Raw genomic sequence first — 27,473 nt, 5'->3', positions numbered from 1 at the left:
GCTACACAGGCGACACAGGGCCAAGGTGAGCGAGGATAGGTCCTGGAAGATGGTTATTTGGGCTCCACCAAGGGTGAGGGTGTCACCTGATCTGGCTTTAGTGAGAATCCTCAATCTGTCTTGATATCTATGAAATCTGGCAAATACCGATCTCGGAGCCCCTGGTGGGACTCCCACTCTGTGTATTCTTTCGATTGTGGGTTCGTCGATATTCTCATCTGCGGTTAGGATTCTAATGATGTCATGTATCATGTGTTTGAGGTCCTCCTCTGTTTCCCCCTCCCATTCTGGAATCCCAAAAAATCGCAGGTTGTTACGCCTCTCCCTATTTTCTAGATTGTCTATCTTCAGCCGGATGTCTTCTCATTTCTCTATATTGCGCATGCGGAGGTCCAGCTGGGTTTCCAGTGTGTCAATTGAGGCTTGGTTGTTCTCGACACTTTCGAGTCTCTCCTCAATATTGTCCACCCTCTGGGTCATTTTGTCGATCTTGCCACCCAAGTTCGCGCCCATGTTTCTGATTTCGCTGAGGAGGGCGGCTATGTCCCCTTTGGTAGCCGCTGCCTCCGTTTTGGAGGGATCCGCTGACATTGTGCGGGCAGTTCTAGGTTCGGGGTGCGGCGGGGTGTAGGCGTATTTGGCTAGTTTGGATTTGGTGCTCATGCGCTGTGTAGGTGCGAGGAGGCACTTGCCCCTGGAGCGGGGGCACTACCCTCAGAACCAAGCCAATGACCAAGTACTGGAGTGCGTTGCAGGGCAATCTCCGGAGAGTCCTGGGTACCGAGAGTCCAGCGTTGGGAGGAGGCACACGCCCTGGGGTCAGGGGCTCTACCCTCCGGATGCGTCATCTTGTGTTCGGTTCAGTTCCATGCGGACCTCAGGTTCAGTGCGGGTTCCACAATGTGCCGGAGTGAATGCAGATTGACTCATGGGCCTTGTTGGGGTTGCGTGGAGGGGTATCTTGGGTCCCAGGAGTGTCTCTTGGAAGGCGTACAGAGGAGGGCACACGCCCCATGAGTGGGGGCCCAACCCTCTGTGGCGGGTTCAGTGCCGGGAGTTTGGAGGACGAGTCGATGGATGGGGAGGAGAGCGCTCACTCTTATGGACGGTGGGCCTCAGGCGGTGCCGGATGCGACGGAGTTGCTGTGTGGATCGCGGGATGGGAAGGGCCGCCTCCTCCTCTGGAGTCGGGGGGGTCTCCTCGCTCCATGAGGGCCTGGGGGCTGCGCAGTGAGACGGGAACTGCCTTGGGGGCCCTCTGCGCGGCTCTGTGGGTCCGCGGGAAAGCGGAGGACGGAGCCAGCAGGCCCGGGCTTCGCAAGTCCCAGTGTCCCGTCGTGAAGTCGTGCTGTGGGCCTGGAGGGAGAGGCGCGATCCCGCAGGCTGTACTCAGGCTACAGAACTCCGATTTTCACCAGATTTTCACTCAATATGTGGGGGTCCAGTTCCCCCGTCCCGTGGATCCGTCGTTATGCGGTGGGGGGGCCAAAAGTGGGGGCTCAAGCCACTTTTGAGGGTCGCAGGTCGGAGCTCACACGGAGGAAGACTGCATCCGTGCGCCCCCTGGCGGCCAATTAGATGTATTCTTTTTAATGCCCGGTATGTAGCAAAAAACAGACACAGCATCTTTGACCTCCTCGCCACTGACAATCCAGACCTAGTCTTTATCACCGAAACCTGGTTCTCCAATGACTATGCCCCTGTTGCTCATGAAGCCTTCCCCCTTGATTACTCCCTCATCCCACTCAACAGACCCTCTAGAGGAGGTGGAGTAGCAATAGTTTTTAAATCACACTTCTCCGTCTCACTCATCGACTCCCAGACTTGCACTCCTTCTTGCAAATCCCTTCTCGTCAAACTATCTCTCCCCCCACATGCTCTCCCACAGCTTAGTAATCATCTACAGACCTCCGGGCTATGACAGACATTTCACAACCAACCACTGTGACTCTATAGCCACCATCCAAGTAAACCACCCCTCTCTGACTCTTCTAGGGGACTTCAATATCTGGCTAGACATTCCCACCAACCCCATGACCCTCTCACTGGTCGACTGCCTTGATGCACTTAACCTCCACCTTCACATGAACGGCCCAACTCATTCTAAAGGACACACCCTGGATGCCATCTTCAGCACCCACGACCAGATACTACTACCCCCCTGTACCTCTCATCTGGTCTGATCATTTCATTGTCCCTTTCACCAACCGCTCGCCTGCCACCGCGCCCATCCTTGAGCCTGCTACCCCCCAGCTGCCGCAAATGCTGGAACAAACTAAAGATTCTCCCTGACCTAGCCGAAGCCCTGCTGTAAAGACCTCCCTCTACCATCCTGTGTAATGAACCCTTAACCATGGACTTCTTAGACTCATGGCTCAATAACTCACTAATCCTGCTCAGCCCCACTTGCCAATCCTCCTCTCACCGTGGTCCTTATCCCAGATGGTTTACACCAGAACTGAAGATTGCAAAACAACTGAACAAATCCCTCGAACACAAGTGGCGGAAAAGTAAAACCAATCTGAGTAGATCAACCTTCGCCCTGCACCATCGCCACTACAAAGCTGAAATTTGAAAAGCCAAAATATCCCACTACAACACCCGAATTCTCAACTGTTGAAACCGCAGCAAGGAACTCCACCAAATAATTTCTGAATTACCTCAGTTCAATCCTCCCCTTCTCAATCACTCTGTGACTCACTCTCTCTCCACTTCTACACACTGCTCTTGACAGAACAACTTCTCTTAACAACAAACTGGCCCTCCTCTCACCGCCACAAAATCCGTCCGCCCTACCAATCACTCCCCCGCCCGTAACTGCAACAACAACTCCCCCAACTTTCTACTCCTTCACACCAATCTCGAGAGAAGAATTTCTTTCCCTTCTCTCTGCTCGAAAACCATCTGGCTCCCCCCTTGCCCCTGCCCCACCTCAGTCCTCAAAGAAATATTCTCATCCACCTGCGCAGGAGAGTACACAAGAACCATCCTAAATGACTCCCTCAGCTCAGGAATCTTCCCCGATGCCATCAAAATTCCACATGTCAGGCCTCTTCTAAAAAAAAACATCCCTTGACCCCCTCAACCCCAAAAACTACCGCCCTATCTCACACACCTGATTTCTTGAAAAACTCATTGATCGAACCGCATACTCCCAACTAAACGCCTTTGTCGAATCCAACAACCTCCTTGACCCCGCACAATCAGGCTTCTGACCACGACACGGAACGGAAACCACTCTGGCCTCAATCTGGGATGATCTTAAGATCACCACGGACTCTGCAGGATGCGCTGCACTAATCCACCTAGACCTCTCTGCCGCCTTCGACACAATTAATCACTCTATCCTACTTGACCGCCTCCACTCCCTAGGAATCAGTGGAAATGCTCTCAAATGGATAGCCTCCTTCCCCAAAAACAGGAAACCAATAATCCTCCTCTCCACCTTTGCTTCGGCCGCTCGACCAGTCAATACTGGAGTACCACAACGAGCATGACTATCAGCCCTCCTGTTCAACCTCATTATGTCCACCCTGCCTGGAATAATACGCCCGCACAATATCCTCTACTACAACTACGCCGATTTCACTCAAGACCCCACCTCTCAGCCCAACCTCGCAGCCTGCCTCCTTGACATTGATCGTTGGTTGACTACAAACCACCTCCTCCTAAACCCCACAAAAACCGAAATCATGGTGTGCGGCAACACCAAGTTTCTTCCCCACCCTTTACCTTGGCCCACATCCATGGGCAAACCACCCACCACAGTAAAAAACCTTGGACGCACTCTGAACTCTGACCTAACCCTCTCTCGCCAAATCAACAACGTATCTAAGTCTTGTCACTACCACCTCAAAATTCTTAGAAGCATTTTTCCCTAACTCTCCTTTCCTAACAAACTTGCCGCCGGTAAGTCTATTGTAATGTTGAGACTGGACTACACTAACTCCCTTTATCTCGGCGTCCAGGCATACCACTTCATTAAATTACAACAAGCTCAAAATGCTGCTCCCAAGATGCTACTAGCACTAGGCCCAAGAGACCACACCTCTCCATCTCTCAGAACACTCCACTAGCTCCCAGTTGGACAAAGGGCCACTTTGAAGACCCTGTGAATCACCCACCGAGCAGTGCACAAGACCGGCCCTCTTTAACTCCTTTTAGTGATACCAACCACCAACTCGGTCAGGATTGGGGGAACCTCGTTCTCAGCCTTGGCCCCCACTCTATGAAACTCGCTTCCACCCCACATCCGACTCACCGAAGACTACTTGTCATTCCGCAAACTACTAAAAACATGGCTCTTCCCATAAGTGAGTGGACACAAGAAAAAGAATGTCACAGTTGATCGAGTAGAAAATAAATAAATAAAGGAGTGAGTGGATGGAATGGATAGAGTGACTGAACGGACAGAATGAATTGAACGGATGGAATGGACTGATAGAATGGAGCGAATGGAACAGATTGAGTGGATCAAGTGGATGGGGCGGATGAAACAGATGGAGCGGATGGAGCAGATGGAATGGATGGAGTGAATGTATCGGAGGGTGTAGGTGGAATGGATGGAGTGGATAGAATGGATGGAGTGGATGGAGTGTATGTACTGGATGGGCTGTATGTACAGTATGTACTGTATGTACTGTATACTGGATAGAACGGATGGAACGGATGGAGCGGATGGAACGGATGGAGCGGACGGAGTGGACGGAGCAGATGGAACAGATGGAGTAGATGGAACGGATGCATTGGTTGGAGTGTATGTACTGGATGAAGAGATGGAACGGATGGAACGGATGGAGCGGATATAACAGATGGAATGTATGTTTTGGATGGAGTGAATGGAACGGATGGAGTAGATTAAACGGACTGGAAAGGATGTAACTGATGGAGCCGATGGAACAGATGCAGCAGATGGAATGGATGGAATGTATGTTTTGGATGGAGTGAATGGAACCGATGGAGTAGATTGAACGGACTGGAAAGGATGGAGCGGATGGAGCGGATGGAACAGATGGAGCGGATGGACAGATGAAGCGGATGGACAGATGGAGCGGATGGAACAGATGGAGCGGGTGGAATGGATGGAGTGTATGTATTAGATGGAGTGGATGGAACGGATGGAGTAGATTGAGCGGACGGTACGGATGGAACGGATGAAATGGACGGAGTGGATGTATTGGATGGAGCGGATGTATTGGATGGAGCGTCAGAGAACGGATGGAACGGATGGAACGGATGGAGCGGATGGAGCGGATGGAACGGATGGAACGGATGGAACGGATGGAACGGATGGAACGGATGGAGCGGATGGAGCAGGGGGAGCGGATGGAGCATATAGAACTGATGGAGTAGATGGAACTGATGGAACATATGGACCTGATGGAACGGATGGAAGGACAGACCGGATGGAGTGGATGTATTGGACGGAGTGGACCGAGAGGATGGAGTGTGTGTATTTGGATAGAGTGGATGGAATTTATGTATTGGATAGAGTGAATGGAGTGTATGTATTGGAAAGAATGGATGGAGTGGATGAAGTGTATGTATTGGATAGAATGGATGGAGTGGATTGAGTGCATGCATTCGATAGAGTGAATGGAATGGATGGAGTAGATGGAATGGATGGAGTAGATGGAACGCATGGAACGGATGGAACGGATGGAGTGTTTTTATTGGATGTATTGGATGTATTGGATGTACTTGATGGAGTGGATGGAGTGAATGAAGTGGATGGAGTGGAAGGAGGGGATGGAACAGATGAGTAGATGTATTGGATGGTGTGGACGGAACGGATGGAGTGGATCGAATGTATGTATTGGATAGAGTAGATGGAGTGTATGGAGTGTATGTACCCGATGGAGGGGATGGAACGAATGGAGTAGATGGAATTAATGGAGTAGATGGAAGGGAAAGAACGGATGGAGTGGAGAACGGATGGAGTGGATGGAACGGATGGAGTGGATGGAATGTATGTATTGGATGTAGTTGATGGAACTGATGTATTGGATGGAGTGTATGTATTGGATGAAGGGATGAACGGATGGTGTAGATAGAGCAGATGGAGGGATGAACGGATGGAGTAGATGGAACAGATGGAGTGGATAGAGCAGATGGAACAGATGGAACCGATGGGGTGGATGGAGTGTATGTATTGGATGGAGTGGATGAAACAGATGGAGCAGATGGAGCGCATGCAGTGGATGCAGTTGATGGGGTGTATGTATGTATTGGATGGAGTGTGTGTATTGGATTGAGTAGATGGAATGGATGGAGAAGATAGAGTGAACACAGCAGACAGAGCGTATGTATTGAATGGAGTGTATGTACTGGATGGAGTGTATGTACTAGATGGAGTGTATGAATTAGATGGAGTGTATGTCTTGGATGGAGTGGATGGAACGGATGGAGTGGATGAGTAAATGGAACGGATGGAGAGGATGTAGCAGGCGGATTGGATGCAGTGGATGGAGTGTATCTATTGAATGGAGTGTATGCATTTCGATGGAGTGGATGGAACGGATGGAGTAGATGGAGCGGAAAGAGCAGATGGAGCGGAAAGAGCAGATGGAGCAGCTGGAGTGGATGGAGCCGATGGAGTAGACAGAACAGATGACTAGATGGAAAGGATGAAGCAGATGGAACGGATGGGGTAGACGGAACCGATGGAACGGATGGAGTGGATGTGAATGTATGAAGTGGATGGAGTGTATGTATTGGATGGAGTGTATGTATTAGATAGAGTGGATAGACGGGATGGAGTGTATGTATTTGATGGAATGGTTGGAACGGATAGAGTGGATGGAACGGATGGAGTGGATGGAACGATTGGAACGGCTGAACAGATGGAGCATATGGAACGGATGGAGTCAATGGAGCGGATGGAGTCAATGGAGCGGATGGAGTCAATGGAGCGGATGGAGTAGATGGAACGGATGGAGTAGATGGAACCGATGGAGTGGATGTATTGGATTGAGTGGACGGAACGGATGGAGTGTATGTATTGGATAGAATGGATCGAGTGTATATATTGGATAGAGTGGATGGAGTGTATGTATTGGATGGAATAATTGGAGTGGATGGAGTAGATGGAACGCATGGAGTAGATGAAAGGGAAAGAACGGATGGAGTGGATGAAACGGATGGAGCGGACAGAGCGGACGGAGCGTATCTATTGAATGGAGTGTATGTACTGGATGGAGTGTATATATTGGATGGAGTGGATGGAACGGATGGAGTGGATAAGTAAATGGAACAGATGGAGAAGATGGAGCAGACGGATTGGATGCAGTGGATGGAGTGTATCTATTGAATGGAGTGTATGTATTTCGAAGGAGTGGATGGAACGGATGGAGTAGATGGAGCGGATAAAGCACATGGAGTAGCGGAGTGGATGGAGCGGATGGAACAGATGGAGTATATGGAACAGAAGAAGCAGATGGAATGGATGGGGTAGACGGAACCGATGGAACGGATGGAGTGGATGAGAATGTATGTAGTGGATGGAGTGTATGTATTGGATGAAGTGTATGTAATAGATAGAGTGGATGGAGTGTATGTATTCGATGGAGTGGATGGAACGCATGGAGTTGATGGAACGGATGGAGCAGATGGAACAGATGGAATGAATGGAACGAAGGGAGCGGATGGAGCGGATGGAGCGGATGGAGTAGATGGAACCGATGGAGTGGATGTATTGGATGGAGTGGACGGAACGGATGGAGCGGCAGGGAACGGATGGAATGGATGGAACGGATGGAGCGGATGGAGCAGGGGGAGCGGATGGAGCATATAGAACTAATGGATCGGATGGAACTGATGGAACGGATGGAAGGACAGAACGGATGGAGTGGATGCATTGGACAGAGTGGACCGAGAGGATGGAGTGTGTGTATTTGGATAGAGTGGATGGAGTGCACGTATTGGATAGAGTGAATGGAGTGTATGTATTGGAAAGAATGGATGGAGAGGATGGAGTGTATGTATTGGATAGGATGGATGGAGTGGATTGAGTGCATGTATTCGATAGAGTGGATGGAACGGATGGAGTAGATGGAATGGATGGAGTAGATGGAACGCATGGAACGCATGGAATGCATGGAACGGATGGAACGGATGGAGCACATGGAGCGTATTTATTGGATGTATTGGATGTATTGGATGTACTTGATGGAGTGGATGGAGTGAATGAAGTGGATGGAGTGAATGAAGTGGATGGAGTGGAAGGAGTGGATGGAGTGTATGTACCCGATGGAGTGGATGGAACGAATGGAGTAAATGGAACGAATGGAACGAATGGAGTAGATGGAACAAATGGAGTAGATGGAATGAATGGAGTAGATGGAAGGGAAAGAACGGATGGAGTGGAGAACGGATGGAGTGGATCGAGTGTATGTATTGGATGGAGTGGATGGAGTGTATGTACCCGATGGAGTCGATGGAACGAATGGAGTAGATGGAACGAATGGAGTAGATGGAAGGGAAAAAAACGGATGGAGTGGAGAACGGATGGAGTGGATGGAACGCATGGAACGCATGGAACGCATGGAACGGATGGAACGGATGGAGCACATGGAGCGTATTTATTGGATGTATTGGATGTATTGGATGTACTTGATGGAGTGGATGGAGTGAATGAAGTGGATGGAGTGAATGAAGTGGATGAAGTGGAAGGAGTGGATGGAGTGTATGTACCCGATGGAGTGGATGGAACGAATGGAGTAAATGGAACGAATGGAACGAATGGAGTAGATGGAACAAATGGAGTAGATGGAATGAATGGAGTAGATGGAAGGGAAAGAACGGATGGAGTGGAGAACGGATGGAGTGGATCGAGTGTATGTATTGGATGGAGTGGATGGAGTGTATGTACCCGATGGAGTAGATGGAACGAATGGAGTAGATGGAACGAATGGAGTAGATGGAAGGGAAAGAACGGATGGAGTGGAGAACGGATGGAGTGGAGAACGGATGGAGTGGATGGAACGGACGGAGTGGATGGAACGGACGGAGTGGATGGAATGTATGTATTGGATTGAGTTGATGGAACTGATGTATTGGATGGAGTGTATGTATTGGATGAAGGGATGAACGGATGGTGTAGATAGAGCGGATGGAGGGATGAACGGATGGAGTAGATGGAACAGATGGAGTGGATAGAGCAGATGGAACAGATGGAACCGATGGGGTGGATGGAGTGTATGTATTGGATGTATTGGATGAAACGGATGGAGCAGATGGAGCAGATGGAGCGCATGGAGTGGATGCAGTTGATGGGGTGTATGTATGAAGTGGATGGAGTGTATTTATTGGATGGAGTGTATGTATTAGATAGAGTGGATAGAGTGGATGGAGTGTATGTATTTGATGGAATGGTTGGAACGGATAGAGTGGATTGAACGGATGGAGTGGATGGAACAGATGGAGTGGATGGAACGGATGAACCGATGAACCGATGAACGGATGGAGCAGATGGAACGGATGGAATGAATGGAGCGGATGGAGTAGATGGAACGGATGGAGTAGATGGAACCGATGGAACCGATGGAGTGGATGTATTGGAGGAAGGGGACGGAACGGATGGAGTGTATGCATTGGATAGAATGGATCGAGTGTATGTATTGGATAGAGTGGATGGAGTGTATGTATTGGATGGAATAATTGGAGTGGATGGAGTAGATGGAACAAATGGAGTAGATGGAAGGGAAAGAACGGATGGAGTGGAGAACGGATGGAGTGGATCGAGTGTATGTATTGGATGGAGTGGATGGAGTGGATGGAGTGTATGTACCCGATGGAGTGGATGGAATGAATGGAGTAAATGGAACGAATTGAACGAATGGAGTAGTTGGAACGAATGGAGTAGATGGAACGAATGGAGTAGATGGAATGAATGGAGTAGATGGAAGGGAAAGAACGGATGGATTAGAGAACGGATGGAGTGGATGGAACGGACGGAGTGGATGGAATGTATGTATTGGATGTAGTTGATGGAACTGATGTATTGGATGGAGTGTATGTATTGGATGAAGGGATGAACGGATGGAGTAGATAGAGCGGATGGAGGGATGAACGGATGGAGTAGATGGAACAGATGGAGTGGATAGAGCAGATGGAACAGATGGAACCGATGGGGTGGATGGAGTGTATGTATTGGATGTATTGGATGGAGTGGATGAAACGGATGGAGCAGATGGAGCGCATGGAGTGGATGAAGTTGATGGGGTGTATGTATGTATTGGATGGAGTGTATGTATTGGATGGAGTAGATGGAATGGATGGAGCGGATGGAGTGGACACAGCGGACGGAGCGTATGTATTGAATGGAGTGTATGTACTGGATGGATTGTATGTACTGGATGGAGTGTATGTATTGGATGGAGTGGATGGAACGGATGGTGTGGATGAGTAAATAGAACGGATGGAGAGGATGGAGCAGGCAGATTGGATGCAGTGGATGGAGTGTATCTATTGAATGGAGTGTATGCATTTCGATGGAGTGGATGGAACGGATGGAGTAGTTGGAGCGGAAAGAGCAGATGGAGTAGATGGAGTGGATGGAGCAGATGGAGTAGACAGAACAGATGAATAGACGGAAAGGATGAAGCAGATGGAACGGATTGGGGTAGACGGAACCGATGGAACGGATGGAGTGGATGTGAATGTATGTAGTGGATGGAGTGTATGTATTGGATGGAGTGTATATATTAGATAGAGTGGATAGAGTGGATGGAGTGTATGTATTTGATGGAATGGTTGGAACGGATAGAGTGGATCGAACGGATGGAACGGATGAACGGATGGAGCAGATAGAGCAGATGGAACGGATGGAATGAATGGAACGGATGGAGTCAATGGAGCGGATGGAGTAGATGGAACCGATGGAGTGGATGTATTGGATGGAGTGGACGGAACGGATGGAGTGTATGTATTTGATAAAATGGATGGAGTGTATGTATTGGATAGAGTGGATGGAGTGTATGTATTGGATGGAATAATTGGAGAGGATGGAGTAGATGGAAAGAATGGAGTAGATGGAAGGGAAAGAACGGATGGTGTGGAGAACGGATGGAGTGGATGAAACGGATGGAGCGGATTGAGCGCATGGAGTGGATGCAGTGGATGGAGTGCATGTATTGGATGGAGTGTATGTATTGGATGGAGTATATGGAACGGATGGAGCGGACAGAGCGGACGGAGCGTATCTATTGAATGGAGTGTAAGTACTGGATGGATTGTATGTACTGGATGGAGTGTATCTATTGAATGGAGTGTATGCATTTCGATGGAGTGGATGGAACGGATGGAGTAGATGGAGCGGAAAGAGCAGATGGAGTAGATGGAGTGGATGGAGCAGATGGAGTAGACAGAACAGATGAATAGATGGAAAGGATGAAGCAGATGGAACGGATGGTGTAGATGGAACGGATGGAGTGGATGTGAATGTATGAAGTGGATGGAGTGTATGTATTGGATGGAGTGTATGTATTAGATAGAGTGGATAGAGTGGATGGAATGTATGTATTTGATGGAATGGTTGGAACGGATAGAGTTGATGGAACAGATGGAGTGGATGGAACGGATGGAACGGATGAACGGATGGAGCAGATGGAATGGATGGAATGAATGGAACAGATGGAGTCAATGGAGCGGATGGAGTAGATGGAACGGATGGAGTAGATGGAACCAATGGAGTGGATGTATTGGATGGAGTGGACGGAACGGATGGAGTTTATGTATTGGATAGAATGGATCGAGTGTATGTATTGGATAGAGTGGATGGAGTGTATGTATTGGATGGAATAATTGGAGTGGATGGAGTAGATGGAACAGATGGAGTAGACGGAACGGAAGAAGCAGATGGAATGGATGGGGTAGACGGAACCGATGGAACGGATGGAGTGGATGAGAATGTATGTAGTGGATGGAGTGTATGTATTGGAAGAAGTGTATGTATTAGATAGAGTGGATGGAGTGTATGTATTCGATGGAGTGGATGGAACGCATGGAGTGGATGGAACGGATGGAGCGGATGGAACAGATGGAATGAATGGAACAAAGGGAGTGGATGGAGCGGATGGAGCGGATGGAGTAGATGGAACGGATGGAGTAGATGGAACCGATGGAACGGATGGTGTGGATGTATTGGATGGAGTGGACGGAACGGATGGAGCGGCAGGGAAAGGATGGAACGGATAGAACGGATGGAGCGGATGGAACGGATGGAACAGATGGAGCGGATGGAGCAGGGGGAGCGGATGGAGCATATAGAACTAATGGAGTAGATGGACTGATGGATCGGATGGAACTGATGGAACGGATGTATTGGACGGAGTGGACCGAGAGGATGGAGTGTGTGTATTTGGATAGAGTGGATGGAGTGGATGGAATTTATGTAAAGGATAGAGTGGATGGAGTGCACATATTGGATAGAGTGAATGGAGTGTATGTATTGGAAAGAATGGATGGAGTGTATGTATTGGATAGAATGGATGGAGTGGATTGAGTGCATGTATTCTATAGAGTGGATGGAACGGATGGAGTAGATGGAACGGATGGAGTAGATGGAACGGATGGAGTAGATGGAATGGATGGAGTAGATGGAATACATGGAACGCATAGAACGGATGGAATGGATGGAGCGGATAGAGTGTATATATTGGATGTATTGGATGAATTGGATGTACTTGATGGAGTGGATGGAGTGAATGAAGTGGATGGAGTGGAAGGAGTGAATGGAACGGATGAGTAGATGTATTAGATGGTGTGGACGGAACGGATGGAGTGGATCGAGTGTATGTATTGGATAGAGTGGATAGAGTGGATAGAGTGGATAGAGTGGATGGAGTGGATGGAGTGTATGTACCCGATGGAGTGGATGGAACAAATGGAGTAAATGGAACGAATGGAACGAATGGAGTAGATGGAACGAATGGAGTAGATGGAATTAATGGAGTAGATGTAAGGGAAAGAACGGATGGAGTGGAGAACGGATGGAGTGGATGGAACGGACGGAGTTGATGGAATGTATGTATTGGATGTAGTTGATGGAACTGATGTATTGGATGGAGTGTATGTATTGGATGAAGGGATGAACGGATGGAGTAGATAGAGCGGATGGAAAGATGAACGGATGGAGTAGATGGAACAGATGGAGTGGATAGAGCAGATGGAACAGATGGAACCGATGGGGTGGATGGAGTGTATGTATTGGATGGAGTGGATGAAACGGATGGAGCAGATGGAGCGCATGGAGTGGATGCAGTTGATCGGGTGTATGTATGTATTGGATGGAGTGTATGCATTTCGATTGGAGTGGATGGAACGGATGGAGTAGATGGAGCGGAAAGAGCAGATGGAGTGGATGGAGCAGATGGAGTAGACAGAACAGATGAATAGATGGAAAGGATGAAGCAGATGGAACGGATGGTGTAGACGGAACGGATGGAACAGATGGAGTGGATGTGAATGTATGAAGTGGATGGAGTGTATGTATTGGATGGAGTGTATGTATTAGATAGACTGGATAGAGTGGATGGAGTGTATGTATTTGATGGAATGGTTGGAACGGATAGAGTGAATGGAACAGATGGAGTGGATGGAACGGATGGAACGGATGAACGGATGGAGCAGATGGAACTGATGGAACGGATGGAGTCAATGGAGCGGATTGAGTAGATGGAACGGATGGAGTAGATGGAACCGATGGAGTGGATGTATTGGATGTAGTGGACGGAACGGATGGAGTGTATGTATTGGATAGAATGGATCGAGTGTATGTATTGGATAGAGTGGATGGAGTGTATGTATTGGATGGAATAATTGGAGTGGATGGAGTAGATGGAACGCATGGAGTAGATGGAAGGGAAAGAACGGATGGAGTGGAGAACGGATGGAGTGAATGAAACGGATGGAGCGGATTGGGCACATGGAGTGTATGTATTGGATGGATTGCATTTATTGGATGGAGTAGATGGAACGGATGGAGCGGACAGAGCGGAGGGAGCGTATCTATTGAATGGAGTGTATGTACTGGATGGATTGTATGTACTGGATGGAGTGTATGTATTGGATGGAGTGGATTGAAAGGATGGAGTGGATGAGTAAATGGAACAGATGGAGAAGATGGAGCAGACTGATTGGATGCAGTGGATGGAGTGTATCTATTGAATGGAGTGTATGTATTTCGATGGAGTGGATGGAACGGATGGAGTAGATGGAGCGGATAAATAAGATCGAGTAGCGGAGTGGATGGAGCGGATGGAGTAGATGGAACAGATGGAGTAGACGGAACGGAAGAAGCAGATGGAATGGATGGGGTAGACGGAACCGATGGAATGGATGGAGTGGATGAGAATGTATGTAGTGGATGGAGTGTATGTATTGGAAGAAGTGTATGTATTAGTTTAGTTTAGTTTAGTTTGTTTATTTATAAAGCGCAACCAAACCCTCAGGTAACTGGGCGCATAATCATGTGTACAGCAGAGTTACATATCGTTACACGAACATCATAAATACAACAGACAGAGCGTACATTAGTTCAGGCTCTGAAAGTTTACATACAGGAGTAGAATATACTGAGAACAGAATGTACAGAGGGCAAGTTACAGTGGCAGATGCGGACCGGGTTACAGGTTGGTCCTAAGATGCTATGGATAGAACATTGCTATAAGTCGAGCGCGGCAGCTAGCCAGTCATGTCGGTGAAATTCTGGATAGATAGAGTGGATGGAGTGTATGTATTCGATGGAGTGGATGGAACGCATGGAGTGGATGGAAAGGATGGAGCGGATGGAACAGATGGAATGAATGGAACAAAGGGAGTGGATGGAGCGGATGGAGCGGATGGAGCGGATGGAGCGGATGGAGCGGATGGAGCGGATGGAGTGGATGGAACCGATGGAACGGATGGTGTGGATGTATTGGATGGAGTGGACGGAACGGATGGAGCGGCAGGGAACGGATGGAAAGGATAGAACGGATAGAACGGATGGAGCGGATGGAACGGATGGAGCGGATGGAGCAGGGGGAGCGGATGGAGCATATAGAACTGATGGAGTAGATGGACTGATGGATCGGATGGAACTGATGGAACGGATGTATTGGACGGAGTGGACCGAGAGGATGGAGTGTGTGTATTTGGATAGAGTGGATGGAGTGGATGGAATTTATGTAATGGATAGAGTGGATGGAGTGTATGTATTGGAAAGAATGGATGGAGTGTATGTATTGGATAGAATGGATGGAGTGGATTGAGTGCATGTATTCTATAGAGTGGATGGAACGGATGGAGTAGATGGAACGGATGGAGTAGATGGAATGGATGGAGTAGATGGAATACATGGAACGCATAGAACGGATGGAACGGATGGAGCGGATAGAGTGTATTTATTGGATGTATTGGATGAATTGGATGTACTTGATGGAGTGGATGGAGTGAATGAAGTGGATGGAGTGGAAGGAGTGGATGGAACGGATGAGTAGATGTATTAGATGGTGTGGATGGAACGGATGGAGTGGATCGAGTGTATGTATTGGATAGAGTGGATGGAGTGGATGGAGTGTATGTACCCGATGGAGTGGATGGAACAAATGGAGTAAATGGAATGAATGGAACAAATGGAGTAGATGGAACGAATGGAGTAGATGGAATGAATGGAGTAGATGGAAGGGAAAGAACGGATGGAGTGGATGGAATGTATGTATTGGATGTAGTTGATGGAACTGATGTATTGGATGGAGTGTATGTATTGGATGAAGGGATGAACGGATGGAGTAGATAGAGCGGATGGAGAGATGAACGGATGGAGTAGATGGAACAGATGGAGTGGATAGAGCAGATGGAACAGATGGAACCGATGGGGTGGATGGAGTGTATGTATTGGATGGAGTGGATGAAACGGATGGAGCAGATGGAGCGCATGGAGTGGATGCAGTTGATAAGGTCTATGTATGTATTGGATCGAGTGTATGTATTGGATGGAGTAGATGGAATGGATGGAGCGGATGGAGTGGACACAGCGGACGGAGCGTATGTATTGAATGGAGTGTATGTACTGGATGGATTGTATGTACTGGATGGATTGTATGTACTGGATGGAGTGTATGTATTGGATGGAGTGGATGGGACGGATGGAGTGGATCAGTAAATGGAACGGATGGAGAGGATGGAGCAGGCAGATTGGATGCAGTGTATGGAGTGTATCTATTGAATGGAGTGTATGCATTTCGATGGAGTGGATGGAACGGATGGAGTAGATGGAGCGGAAAGAGCAGATGGAGTAGATGGAGTGGATGGAGCGGATGGAGTAGACAGAACAGATGAATAGACGGAAAGGATGAAGCAGATGGAACGGATGGGGTAGATGGAAACAATGGAACGGATGGAGTGGATGGAGTGGATGTGAATGTATGTAGTGAATGGAGTGTATGTATTGGATGGAGTGTATGTATTAGATAGAGTGGATAGAGTGGATGGAGTGTATGTATTTGATGGAATGGTTGGAACGGATAGAGTGGATGGAACGGATGGAGTGGAATGGACGGATGGAGCAGATGGAACGGATGGAATGAATGGAACGGATGGAGTCAATGGAGCGGATGGAGTAGATGGAACGGATGGAGTAGATGGAACCAATTGAGTGGATGTACTTGATGGAGTGGATGGAGTGAATGAAGTGGATGGAGTGGAAGGAGTGGAAGGAGTGGATGGAGTGTATGTACCCGATGGAGTGGATGGAACAAATGGAGTAAATGGAACGAATGGAAAGAATGGAGTAGATGGAACGAATGGAGTAGATGGAATGAATGGAGTAGATGGAAGGAAAAGAACGGATGGAGTGGAGAACGGATGGAGTGGATCGAATGTATGTATTGGATAGAGTGGATGGAGTGTATATACCCGATGGAGTGGATGGAACGAATGGAACAAATGGAACAAATGGAGTAGATGGAGCGAATGGAGTAGATGGAGGTAATGGAGTAGATGGAGTAGACAGAACAGATGAATAGACGGAAAGGATGAAGCAGATGGAAAGGATGGGGTAGACGGAACAGATGGAACGGATGGAGTGGATGTGAATGTATGTAGTGGATGGAGTGTATGTATTGGATGTAGTTGATGGAACTGATGTATTGGATGGAGTGTATGTATTGGATGAAGGGATGAACGGATGGAGTAGATAGAGCGGATGGAGGGATGAACGGTTGGAGTTGATGGAACAGATGGAGTGGATAGAGCAGATGGAACAGATGGAACCGATGGGGTGGATGGGGTGGTTGGAGTGGATGTATTGGATGGAGTGGATGAAACGGATGGAGCAGATGGAGCGCATGGAGTGGATGCAGTTGATGGGGTGTATGTATGTATTGGATGGAGTGTATGTATTGGATGGAGTGTATGTATTGGATGGAGTAGATGGAATGGATGAAGCGGATAGAGTGGACACAGCGGACGGAGCGTATGTATTGAATGGAGTGTATGTACTGGATGGAGTGTATGTACTGGATGGAGTGTATGTACTGGATGGAGTGTATGTATTGGATGGAGTGGATGGAACGGATGGAGTGGATGAGTAAATGGAGCGGATGGAGAGGATGGAGCAGCAGATTGGATACAGTGGATGGAGTGTATCTATTGAATGGAGTGTATGCATTTCGATGGAGTAGACAGAACAGATGAATAGACGGAAAGGATGAAGCAGATGGAACGGAGTGGATGGAGCAGATGGAGTAGACAGAACAGATGAATAGACGGAAAGGATGAAGCAGATGGAACGGATGGGGTAGACGGAACCGTTGGAACGGATGGAGTGGATGTGAATGTATGTAGTGGATGGAGTGTATTTATTGGATGGAGTGTATGTATTAGATGGAATGGTTGGAACGGATAGAGTGAATGGAACGGATGGAACGGATGAACGGATGGAGTGGACGGAACGGATGGAGTGTATGTATTGGATAGAATGGATGGAGTGTATGTATTGGATAGAGTGAATGGATTGTATGTATTGGATGGAATAATTGGAGTGGATGGAGTAGATGGAACTAATGGAGTAGATGGAAGGGAAAGAACGGATGGAGTGGAGAACGGATGGAGTGGATGAAACGGATGGAGCGGATTGAGCGCATGGAGTGGATGGAGTGGATGCAGTGGATGGAGTGTATGTACTGGATGGATTGTATGTACTGGATGGAGTGTATCTATTGAATGGAGTGTATGCATTTCGATGGAGTGGATGGAACGGATGGAGTAGATGGAGCGGAAAGAGCAGATGGAGTAGATGGAGTGGATGGAGCAGATGGAGTAGACAGAACAGATGAATAGACGGAAAGGATGAAGCAGATGGAATGGATGGGGTAGACGGAACCGTTGGAACGGATGGAGTGGATGTGAATGTATGAAGTGGATGGAGTGTATGTATTGGATGGAGTGTATGTATTAGATAGAGTGGATAGAGTGGATGGAGTGTATGTATTTGATGGAATGGTTGGAACTGATAGAGTAGATGGAACGGATGGAGTGGATGGAACGGATGGAACGGATGGAGCAGATGGAACGGATGGAATGAATGGAACGGATGGAGTCAATGGAGCGGATGGAACGGATGGAGTAGATGGAACCGATGGAACCGATGGAACCGATGGAGTGGATGGAGTGGACGGAACGGATGGAGTGTATGTATTGGATGGAATAATTGGAGTGGATGGAGTAGATGGAACGCATGGAGTAGATGGAAGGGAAAGAACGGATGGAGTGGAGAACGGATGGAGTGGATGAAACGGATGGAGCGGATTGAGCGCATGGAGTGTATGTATTGGATGGATTGTATGTATTGGATGGAGTAGATGGAACGGATGGAGCGGACGGAGCGTATCTATTGAATGGATTGTATGTACTGGATGGATTGTATGTACTGGATGGAGTGTATGTATTGGATGGAGTGGATGGAACGGATGGAGTGGATGAGTAAATGGAACAGATGGAGAAGATGGAGCAGACGGATTGGATGCAGTGGATGGAGTGTATCTATTAAATGGAGTGTATGTATTTCGATGGAGTGGATGCAACGGATGGAGTAGATGGAGCGGATAAAGAAGATGGAGTAGCGGAGTGGATGGAGTAGATGGAACAGATGGAGTAGACGGAACGGAAGAAGCAGATGGAATGGATGGGGTAGACGTAACCGATGGAACGGATGGAGTGGATGAGAATGTATGTAGTGGATGGAGTGTATGTATTGGATGAAGTGTATGAATTAGATAGAGTGGATAGAGTAGATGGAGTTTATGTATTCGATGGAGTGGATGGAACGCATGGAGTGGATGGAACGGATGGAGCGGATGGAACAGATGGAATGAATGGAACAAAGGGAGTGGATGGAGCGGATGGAGTAGATGGAACCGATGGAGTAGATGGAACCGATGGAACGGATGGAGTGGATGTATTGGATGGAGTGGACGGAACGGATGGAGCGGTAGGGAACGGATGGAACGGATGGAGCGGATGGAGCAGGGGGAGCGGATGGAGCATATAGAACTGATGGAGTAGATAGAACTGATGGATCGAATGGAACGGATGGAATGACAGAACGGATGGAGTGGATGTATTGGACGGAGTGGACCGAGAGGATGGAGTGTGTGTATTTGGATAGAGTGGATGGAGTGGATGGAATTTAGGTAATGGATAGAGTGGATGGAGTGCACGTATTGGATAGAGTGAATGGAGTGTATGTATTGGAAAGAATGGATGGAGTGGATGGAGTGTATGTATTGGATAGAATGGATGGAGTGGATTGAGTGCATGTATTCGATAGAGTGGATGGAACGGATGGAGTAGATGGAACGGATGGAGTAGATGGAATGGATGGAGTAGATGGAACACATGGAACGCATGGAACGGATGGAACGGATGGCACGAATGGAGCGTATTTATTGGATGTATTGGATGTACTTGATGGAGTGGATGGAGTGAATGAAGTGGATGGAGTGGAAGGAGTGGATGGAACGGATGAGTAGATGTATTAGATGGTGTGGACGGAACGGATGGAGTGGATCGAGTGTATGTATTGGATAGAGTGGATGGAGTGTATGTACCCGATAGAGTGGATGGAACGAATGGAGTAAATGGAACAAATGGAACAAATGGAGTAGATGGAACGAATGGAGTAGATGGAACGAATGGAGTAGATGGAAGGGAAAGAACGGATGGAGTGGAGAACAGATGGAGTGGATGGAACGGACGGAGTGGATGGAATGTATGTATTGGATGTAGTTGATGGAACTGATGTATTGGATGGAGTGTATGTATTGGATGAAGGGATGAACGGATGGAGTAGATGGAACAGATGGAGTGGATAGAGCAGATGGAACAGAAGGAACCGATGGGGTGGATGGAGTGTATGTATTGGATGGAGTGGATGAAACTGATGGAGCGCATGGATGGATGCAGTTGATGGGGTGTATGTATGTATTTGATGGAGTGTATGTATTGGATGGAGTAGATGGAATGGATGGAGCAGATGGAGTGGACACAGCGGACGGAGCGTATGTATTGAATGGAGTGTATGTACTGGATGGATTGTATGTACTGGATGGAGTGTATGTATTGGATGGAGTGGATGGGATGGATGGAGTGGATGAGTAAATGGAACGGATGGAGAGGATGGAGCAGGGAGATTGGATGCAGTGGATGGAGTGTATCTATTGAATGGAGTGTATGCATTTTGATGGAGTGGATGGAACGGATGGAGTAGATGGAGCAGAAAGAGCAGATGGAGTAGATGGAGTAGATGGAGTGGATGGAGCGGATGGAGTAGACAGAACAGATAAATAGACGGAAAGGATGAAGCAGATGGAAAGGATGGGGTAGACGGAACCGATGGAACGGATGGAGTGTATGGAGTGGATGTGAATGTATGTAGTGGATGGAGTGTATGTATTGGATGGAGTGTATGTATTAGATAGAGTGGATAGAGTGGATGGAGTGTATGTATTTGATGGAATGGTTGGAAAGGATAGAGTGGATGGAACGTATGGAGTGAATCGAACGGATGGAATGAATGGAGCGGATTGAGTCAATGGAGCGGATGGAGTTAATGGAGCGGATGGAGTAGATGGAACGGATGGAGTAGATGGAACCGAAGGAGTGAATGTATTGGATGGAGTGGACGGAACGGATGGAGTGTATGTATTGGATAGAATGGATGGAGTGTATGTATTGGATAGAGTGGATGGAGTGTATCTATTGGATGGAATAATTGGAGTGGATGGAGTAGATGGAACGAATGGAGTAGATGGAAGGGAAAGAACGGATGGAGTGGAGAACGGATGGAGTGGATGAAACGGATGAAGCGGATTGAGCGCATGGAGTGGATGCAGTGGATGGAGTGTATGTATTGGATGCAGTGTATGTATTGGATGGAGTATATGGAACGGATGGAGCAGACAGAGCGGACGGAGCATATCTATTGAATGGAGTGTATGTACTGGATGGATTGTATGTACTGGATGGAGTGTATCTATTGAATGGAGTGTATGCATTTCGATGGAGTGGATGGAACGGATGGAGTAGATGGAGCGGAAAGAGCAGATGGAGTAGATGGAGTGGATGGAGCGGATGGAGTAGACAGAACAGATTAATAGACGGAAAGGATGAAGCAGATGGAACGGATGGGGTAGACGGAACCGATGGAACGGATGGAGGGGATGTGAAGGTATGAAGTGGATGGAGTGTATGTATTGGATGGAGTGTATGTATTAGATAGAGTGGATAGAGTGGATGGAGTGTATGTATTTGATGGCATGTTTGGAACGGATAGAGTGAATGGAACGGATGGAGTGGATGGAGTGTATGTATTGGATGGAGTAGATGGAATGGATGGAGCGGATGGAGTGAACACAGCGGACGGAGCGTATGTATTGAATGGAGTGTATGTACTGGATGGATTGTATGTACTGGATGGAGTGTATGCATTGGATGGAGTGGATGGGACGGATGGAGTGGATGAGTAAATGGAACGGATGGAGAGGATGGAGCAGGCAGATTGGATGCAGTGGATGGAGTGCATCTATTGAATGGAGTGTATGCATTTCGATGGAGTGGATGGAACGGATGGAGTAGATGGAGCAGAAAGAGCAGATGGAGTGGATGGAGCGGATGGAGTAGACAGAACAGATAAATAGATGGAAAGGATGAAGCAGATGGAAAGGATGGGGTAGACGGAACCGATGGAATGGATGGAGTGGATGGAGTGGATGTGAATGTATGTAGTGGATGGAGTGTATCTATTGGATGGAGTGTATGTATTAGATAGAGTGGATAGAGTGGATGGAGTGTATGTATTTGATGGAATGGTTGGAACGGATAGAGTGGATGGAACGGATGGAACGGATGGAGTCAATGGAGCGGATGGAGTCAATGGAGCGGATGGAGTAGATGGAACGGATGGAGTAGATGGAACGGATGGAGTAGATGGAACCGAAGGAGTGGATGTATTGGATGGAGTGTATGTATTGGATAGAATGGATGGAGTGTACGTATTGGATAGAGTGGATGGAGTGTATGTATTGGATGGAATAATTGGAGTGGATGGAGTAGATGGAACGAATGGAGTAGATGGAAGGGAAAGAATGGATGGAGTGGAGAACGGACGGAGTGGATGAAACGGATGGAGCGGATTGAGCGCATGGAGTGGATGCAATGGATGGAGTGTATGTATTGGATGCAGTGTATGTATTGGATGGAGTATATGGAACGGATGGAGCAGACAGAGCGGACGGAGCGTATCTATTGAATGGAGTGTATGTATTGGATGGATTGAATGTACTGGATGGAGTGTATCTATTGAATGGAGTGTATGCATTTCGATGGAGTGGATGGAACGGATGGAGTAGATGCACCGGAAAGAGTAGATGGAGTAGATGGAGTGGATGGAGCGGATGGAGAAGACAGAACAGATGAATAGACGGAAAGGATGAAGCAGATGGAACGGATGGGGTAGACGGAACCGATGGAACGGATGGAGTGGATGTGAATGTATGAAGTGGATGGAGTGTATGTATTGGATGGAGTGTATGTATTAGATAGAGTGGATAGAGTGGATGGAGTGTATGTATTTGATGGAATGGTTGGAACGGATAGAGTGGATGGAACGGATGGAGTGGATGGAACGGATGGAACGGATGGAGCAGATGGAACGGATGGAATTAATGGAATGGATGGAGTCAATGGAGCGGATGGAGTAGATGGAACCGATAGAACCGATGGAGTGGACGGAACGGATGGAGTGGACGGAACGGATGGAGTGTATGTATTGGATAGAATGGATCGAGTGTATGTATTGGATAGAGTGGATGGAGTGTATGTATTGGATGGAATAATTGGAGTGGATGGAGTAGATGGAACGCATGGAGTACATAGAAGGGAAAGAACGGATGGAGTGGATGAAACGGATGGAGCGGATTGAGCGCATAGTGTATTTATTGGATGGAGTGTATGTATTGGATGGAGTAGATGGAACGGATGGAGCGGACAGAGCGGACGGAGCGTATCTATTGAATGGAGTATATGTACTGGATGGATTGTATGTACTGGATGGAGTGTATGTATTGGATGGAGTGGATGGAACGGATGGAGTGGATGAGTAAATGGAACAGATGGAGAAGATGGAGCAGACGGATTGGATGCAGTGGATGGAGTGTATCTATTGAATGGAGTGTATGTATTTCGATGGAGTGGATGGAACGGATGGAGTAGATGGAGCAGATGGAGCGGATAAAGCAGATGGAGTAGCAGAGTGGATGGAGCGGATGGAGTAGATGGAACAGATGGAGTAGACGGAACCGAAGAAGCAGATGGAATGGATGGGGTAGATGGAACCGATGGAACGGATGGAGTGGATGAGAATGTATGTAGTGGATGGAGTGTATGTATTGGATGAAGTGTATGTATTGGATGAAGTGTATGTATTAGATAGAGTGGATGGAGTGGATGTATTCGATGGAATGGATGGAACGGATGGAGTGGATTGAACGGATGGAATGGATGGAACGGATGAACGTATGGAGCAGATGGAACAGATGAAATGAATGGAACGGAGGGAGTGGATGGAGCGGATGGAGTAGATGGAACGGATGGAGTAGATGGAACCGATGGAACGGATGGAGTGGATGTATTGGATGGAGTGGACGGAACGGATGGAGTATATGTATTGGATGGAGTGTATGTATTGGTTAGAGTGGATGAGTGTATGTATTGGATGGAACAATGGGGGTGGATGGAGTAGATGGAACAGATGGAGTAGATGGAACGGATGGAGTAGTTGGAACGGATGAAGTAGTTGGAACCAATGGAATGGATGGAGTAGATGGCACTGATGGAACGGATGGACTGGATGTATTTGATGGAGCAGACGGAACAAATGGAGTGGTTGGAGTGGATGGAGTGTATGTATTGGATAGAGTGGGTGAAGCAGATGAAGCGGATGGAGCCGATAGAGCGGATGGAATGGATGTGGTGGATGGTGGGGATGTGGTGGACGTAGCGAATGGAGGCTAACCAGTTCTCCAGGTCGTCGCCATATACATGTATCCCCTATTTATGATATCCTCCTGTATCCCCATATATATCTGTATCCCATATATACCTATTTCCACCCTGCTGCTATGTATCTGTATGTCGCTACATACGTCCCCACCGTCCTGCTCACGTGCCTGGTCTCAGGCGCTTTCACTGATAACCAACATATCACACCACTACGCTTACTCTCTACTATACATCATCATTCAACTAGAATACAGCTATACCCCAGTTAATTCGGCCTAGCTGTTCACATACGAACTACACCTCCACAATCACCTCATCACCCTAATAAACCACAGCTAGCTGCGCACATTCCGGCTAGCTCTTCGCATAGGCGTTCCTCAGGCCTAACGCAGCCAGAACCCATACTGGGTTTTCACCCACCAGACTGGACACATCCAACTGATTTCCTCAGCACCACACCTATCACTAGAAAGCAGCTATCATCTAACAACTACACCAGCTGCACACATATCCGGTGCACCCACGCACCATATGACACTCTTTCTATCCACTGACTCCAAGGGCATTTAACCTACCAGCGCTTTGAGATCATACCAATGATACATAAGGCGCTATATAAATGCCAAGTAACATAACCAAGTAACATAACATCTTGCCTTTCGTCTGCTTCCACTAATCAACCCCCCTCTCTTGTAGAACCTATACAAGACTAAGGGCCTAATTTACAAACATGTTTTAACATGGGACAGTCCCATTGAAAACATTTTTATAAATCATGTACTAAATTACATACATTTCCATTTTCTAATATGAACAAAGTCCATCTGACTGCAAAATAATCCTTACCTCACATTAATCCATCACTTCACGACAACTACTTGAAATATTAGGCTGCCTACATCAATACAATGTATAAACTGGGTGTTCTGAGGCGGTGGTTCTAAGTACAGGAGCCCATGTTTAATCTTGTATATTATTTCGCAGCGCCTCAAAGATAAACATTTTTATGGCAGTGGTTTGCTCTATTTTCCCTAAGTACAAAAGAACAAAAATCGAAATTCAAATACAACCAAACATTAAAAAACATGCTGGTTATTTCTCTATAAATCAGTCCTTATGTGAAATTGTTTGTCTCTTACCTTCTCTGTTTCCTCAATGAAGGCATCAATAAAGTCCCTCCTTACATTCGGGTCCCAGCTCTGCTTGTGTTCTTCAATGATCTCCTTTAAGAAATTGAAGAGCTGGCCTTGCATTCTCAAAATTTTAGCCGCTGCTCCTGGGACGTGGAGTAGTGCAGGAACTACATTCAGTAACTGAAGGACACAATAGTTAGAAAGGTCTTGTAACTGCAGTTTGGTTTTGTACATACTGATTTCAAGAACAATTTTGGAAAAGACATTTAAATATCTAACATTTGTCAATGATCCTTTGTAAGGGCGAATGGCTTTTCCACTTTAAAAAAGATTAATATTATATATGTATGTATGTAAACTAACCAAATAACACAGAATGCTTTAAAATATATATATATATATATATATATATATATATATATATATATATATATATATATATATATATATATATATATATATATATATTAGAGTTTATAGCAAAAACCTAGCTTGAGAGCAGTGGGGCGCTTTACAATATGTAGAAGCTTGTTGGGCCTGGTGTTTTTTGACAGCACAGTACTGTTGGGGCAGAGGCAAAAACACATGAATTTAGTTGTGTGGGAGGTATTGAGCCATGTTTTTAGTGTTTTGTAGAACTGGAATATGGTGGGGGTGTTTCGGACCTGCAGCGGGATACAGATCCAGAGTGTTGGGGCATAACAGAAGGGCTGTTTGTGTCTACTCTTTCGGAGATGGCTTTGGCTCCAACTTTTTGATGGATTTGCTACGGGAGGCACAGGTGCCGCCAGAGGCATGGAGTTTAACTGCTAGGCATGTTGGTTTGTTGTTCAGAACTGCTTTGTAGATGATGCATACAAAGTAAAATACGAAGCTGTGACCTTTCTTTGTCAATGGACAATTGCTAAAGCCCAAACTATGGGCATTTCCTCTGCTTTGTTATTTCATAGCATGTTTACAGAGCGATTGGTCATAGCAATTCAAGGACTAGTGCACTCTAAAATATTATTGGCTAAAAAGATGGCCAATAATCAAAAATATTTCTAAACAATATTTTTAAACAAAGTCCCTATGTAAAGTATTGAGCAAATGAAGCTCAAACTGAAAAATGTGAAGCACTAGGAGGCATCCATTTTGTGAAATGGGTGCCTCCTGTGCTTGCCCTTGCAGCACTAATGAAGCAAAAGCCAGCCATCTGTAATAAACAAAAGCTAACACTGGGTGGCTTTTGCTTCATTGGTCCCGGAGACCAGAGACTGCAGGCTGCATCTCGGGAAGTGCTTATTTCTTTTTTAAATAAACACTAGCTGCGGTTTTCTTTCTAAGTTTTTCGGGCTGGAGGAGCCTGGAAAACTTAGAAAGAAAACCACAGCTTTTAAAACATTGTATTAATGTATGCGGTGGCATCAGCTTGGAGCCCGCTCCAAGCTGAAGCCACCGCAAACATAAATACAACGTTTTTGTATTGAAAAACGCAGCAGTTTTCTTTCTAAGTTTCTCGCGCTCCTCTGAGCCGGGGGAGCCCGAGAAACTTAGAAAGAAAAAACGCTGCGTTTTTTCATACAACCGCGTTGTATTTGTGCCTGCCCTGGCTTTCACTTGAGTCTCCCCAGGAGACTCAAAGTGAAATCCGCTGCAGGCAGAAACACACAGAAACACAACAAAGTTGTGTTTCCAAATGCTGCAATGTTTCTGCCTGCAGCGGCTTTCACTTTGTGTCTCCTGGGCTCCCCAGGGAGCCCAGGAAACTCAAAATGAAATGAATGTTATTTTGACTGCGGCGGCTTTCGCTTGGTGTCT

The 27,473-nt window shown here is 47.0% G+C and overlaps 1 protein-coding gene across 1 annotated transcript in view; it reads right to left on the bottom strand.

The window, feature by feature from the left end:
* LOC138580053 (cytochrome P450 2D15-like) overlaps positions 1-27,473 on the bottom strand; it is a 421,564-nt gene that overhangs the window by 172,889 nt on the left and 221,202 nt on the right. Inside the window, exon 6 of the mRNA XM_069650288.1 lies at positions 25,680-25,853. Coding sequence (XP_069506389.1) covers positions 25,680-25,853 — 174 coding nt within the window. The remainder of the gene's footprint in view (positions 1-25,679; positions 25,854-27,473) is intronic.

The sequence above is a fragment of the Ambystoma mexicanum genome, chromosome 3p, assembly GCF_040938575.1.
Source record: "Ambystoma mexicanum isolate Mex_15411 chromosome 3p, UKY_AmexF1_1, whole genome shotgun sequence".
Classification (NCBI taxonomy): Eukaryota; Metazoa; Chordata; class Amphibia; order Caudata; family Ambystomatidae; genus Ambystoma; species Ambystoma mexicanum.
The sequence above is the reverse complement of the archived record's forward strand: the minus strand, read 5'-3'. Positions and strand labels throughout refer to the sequence as shown.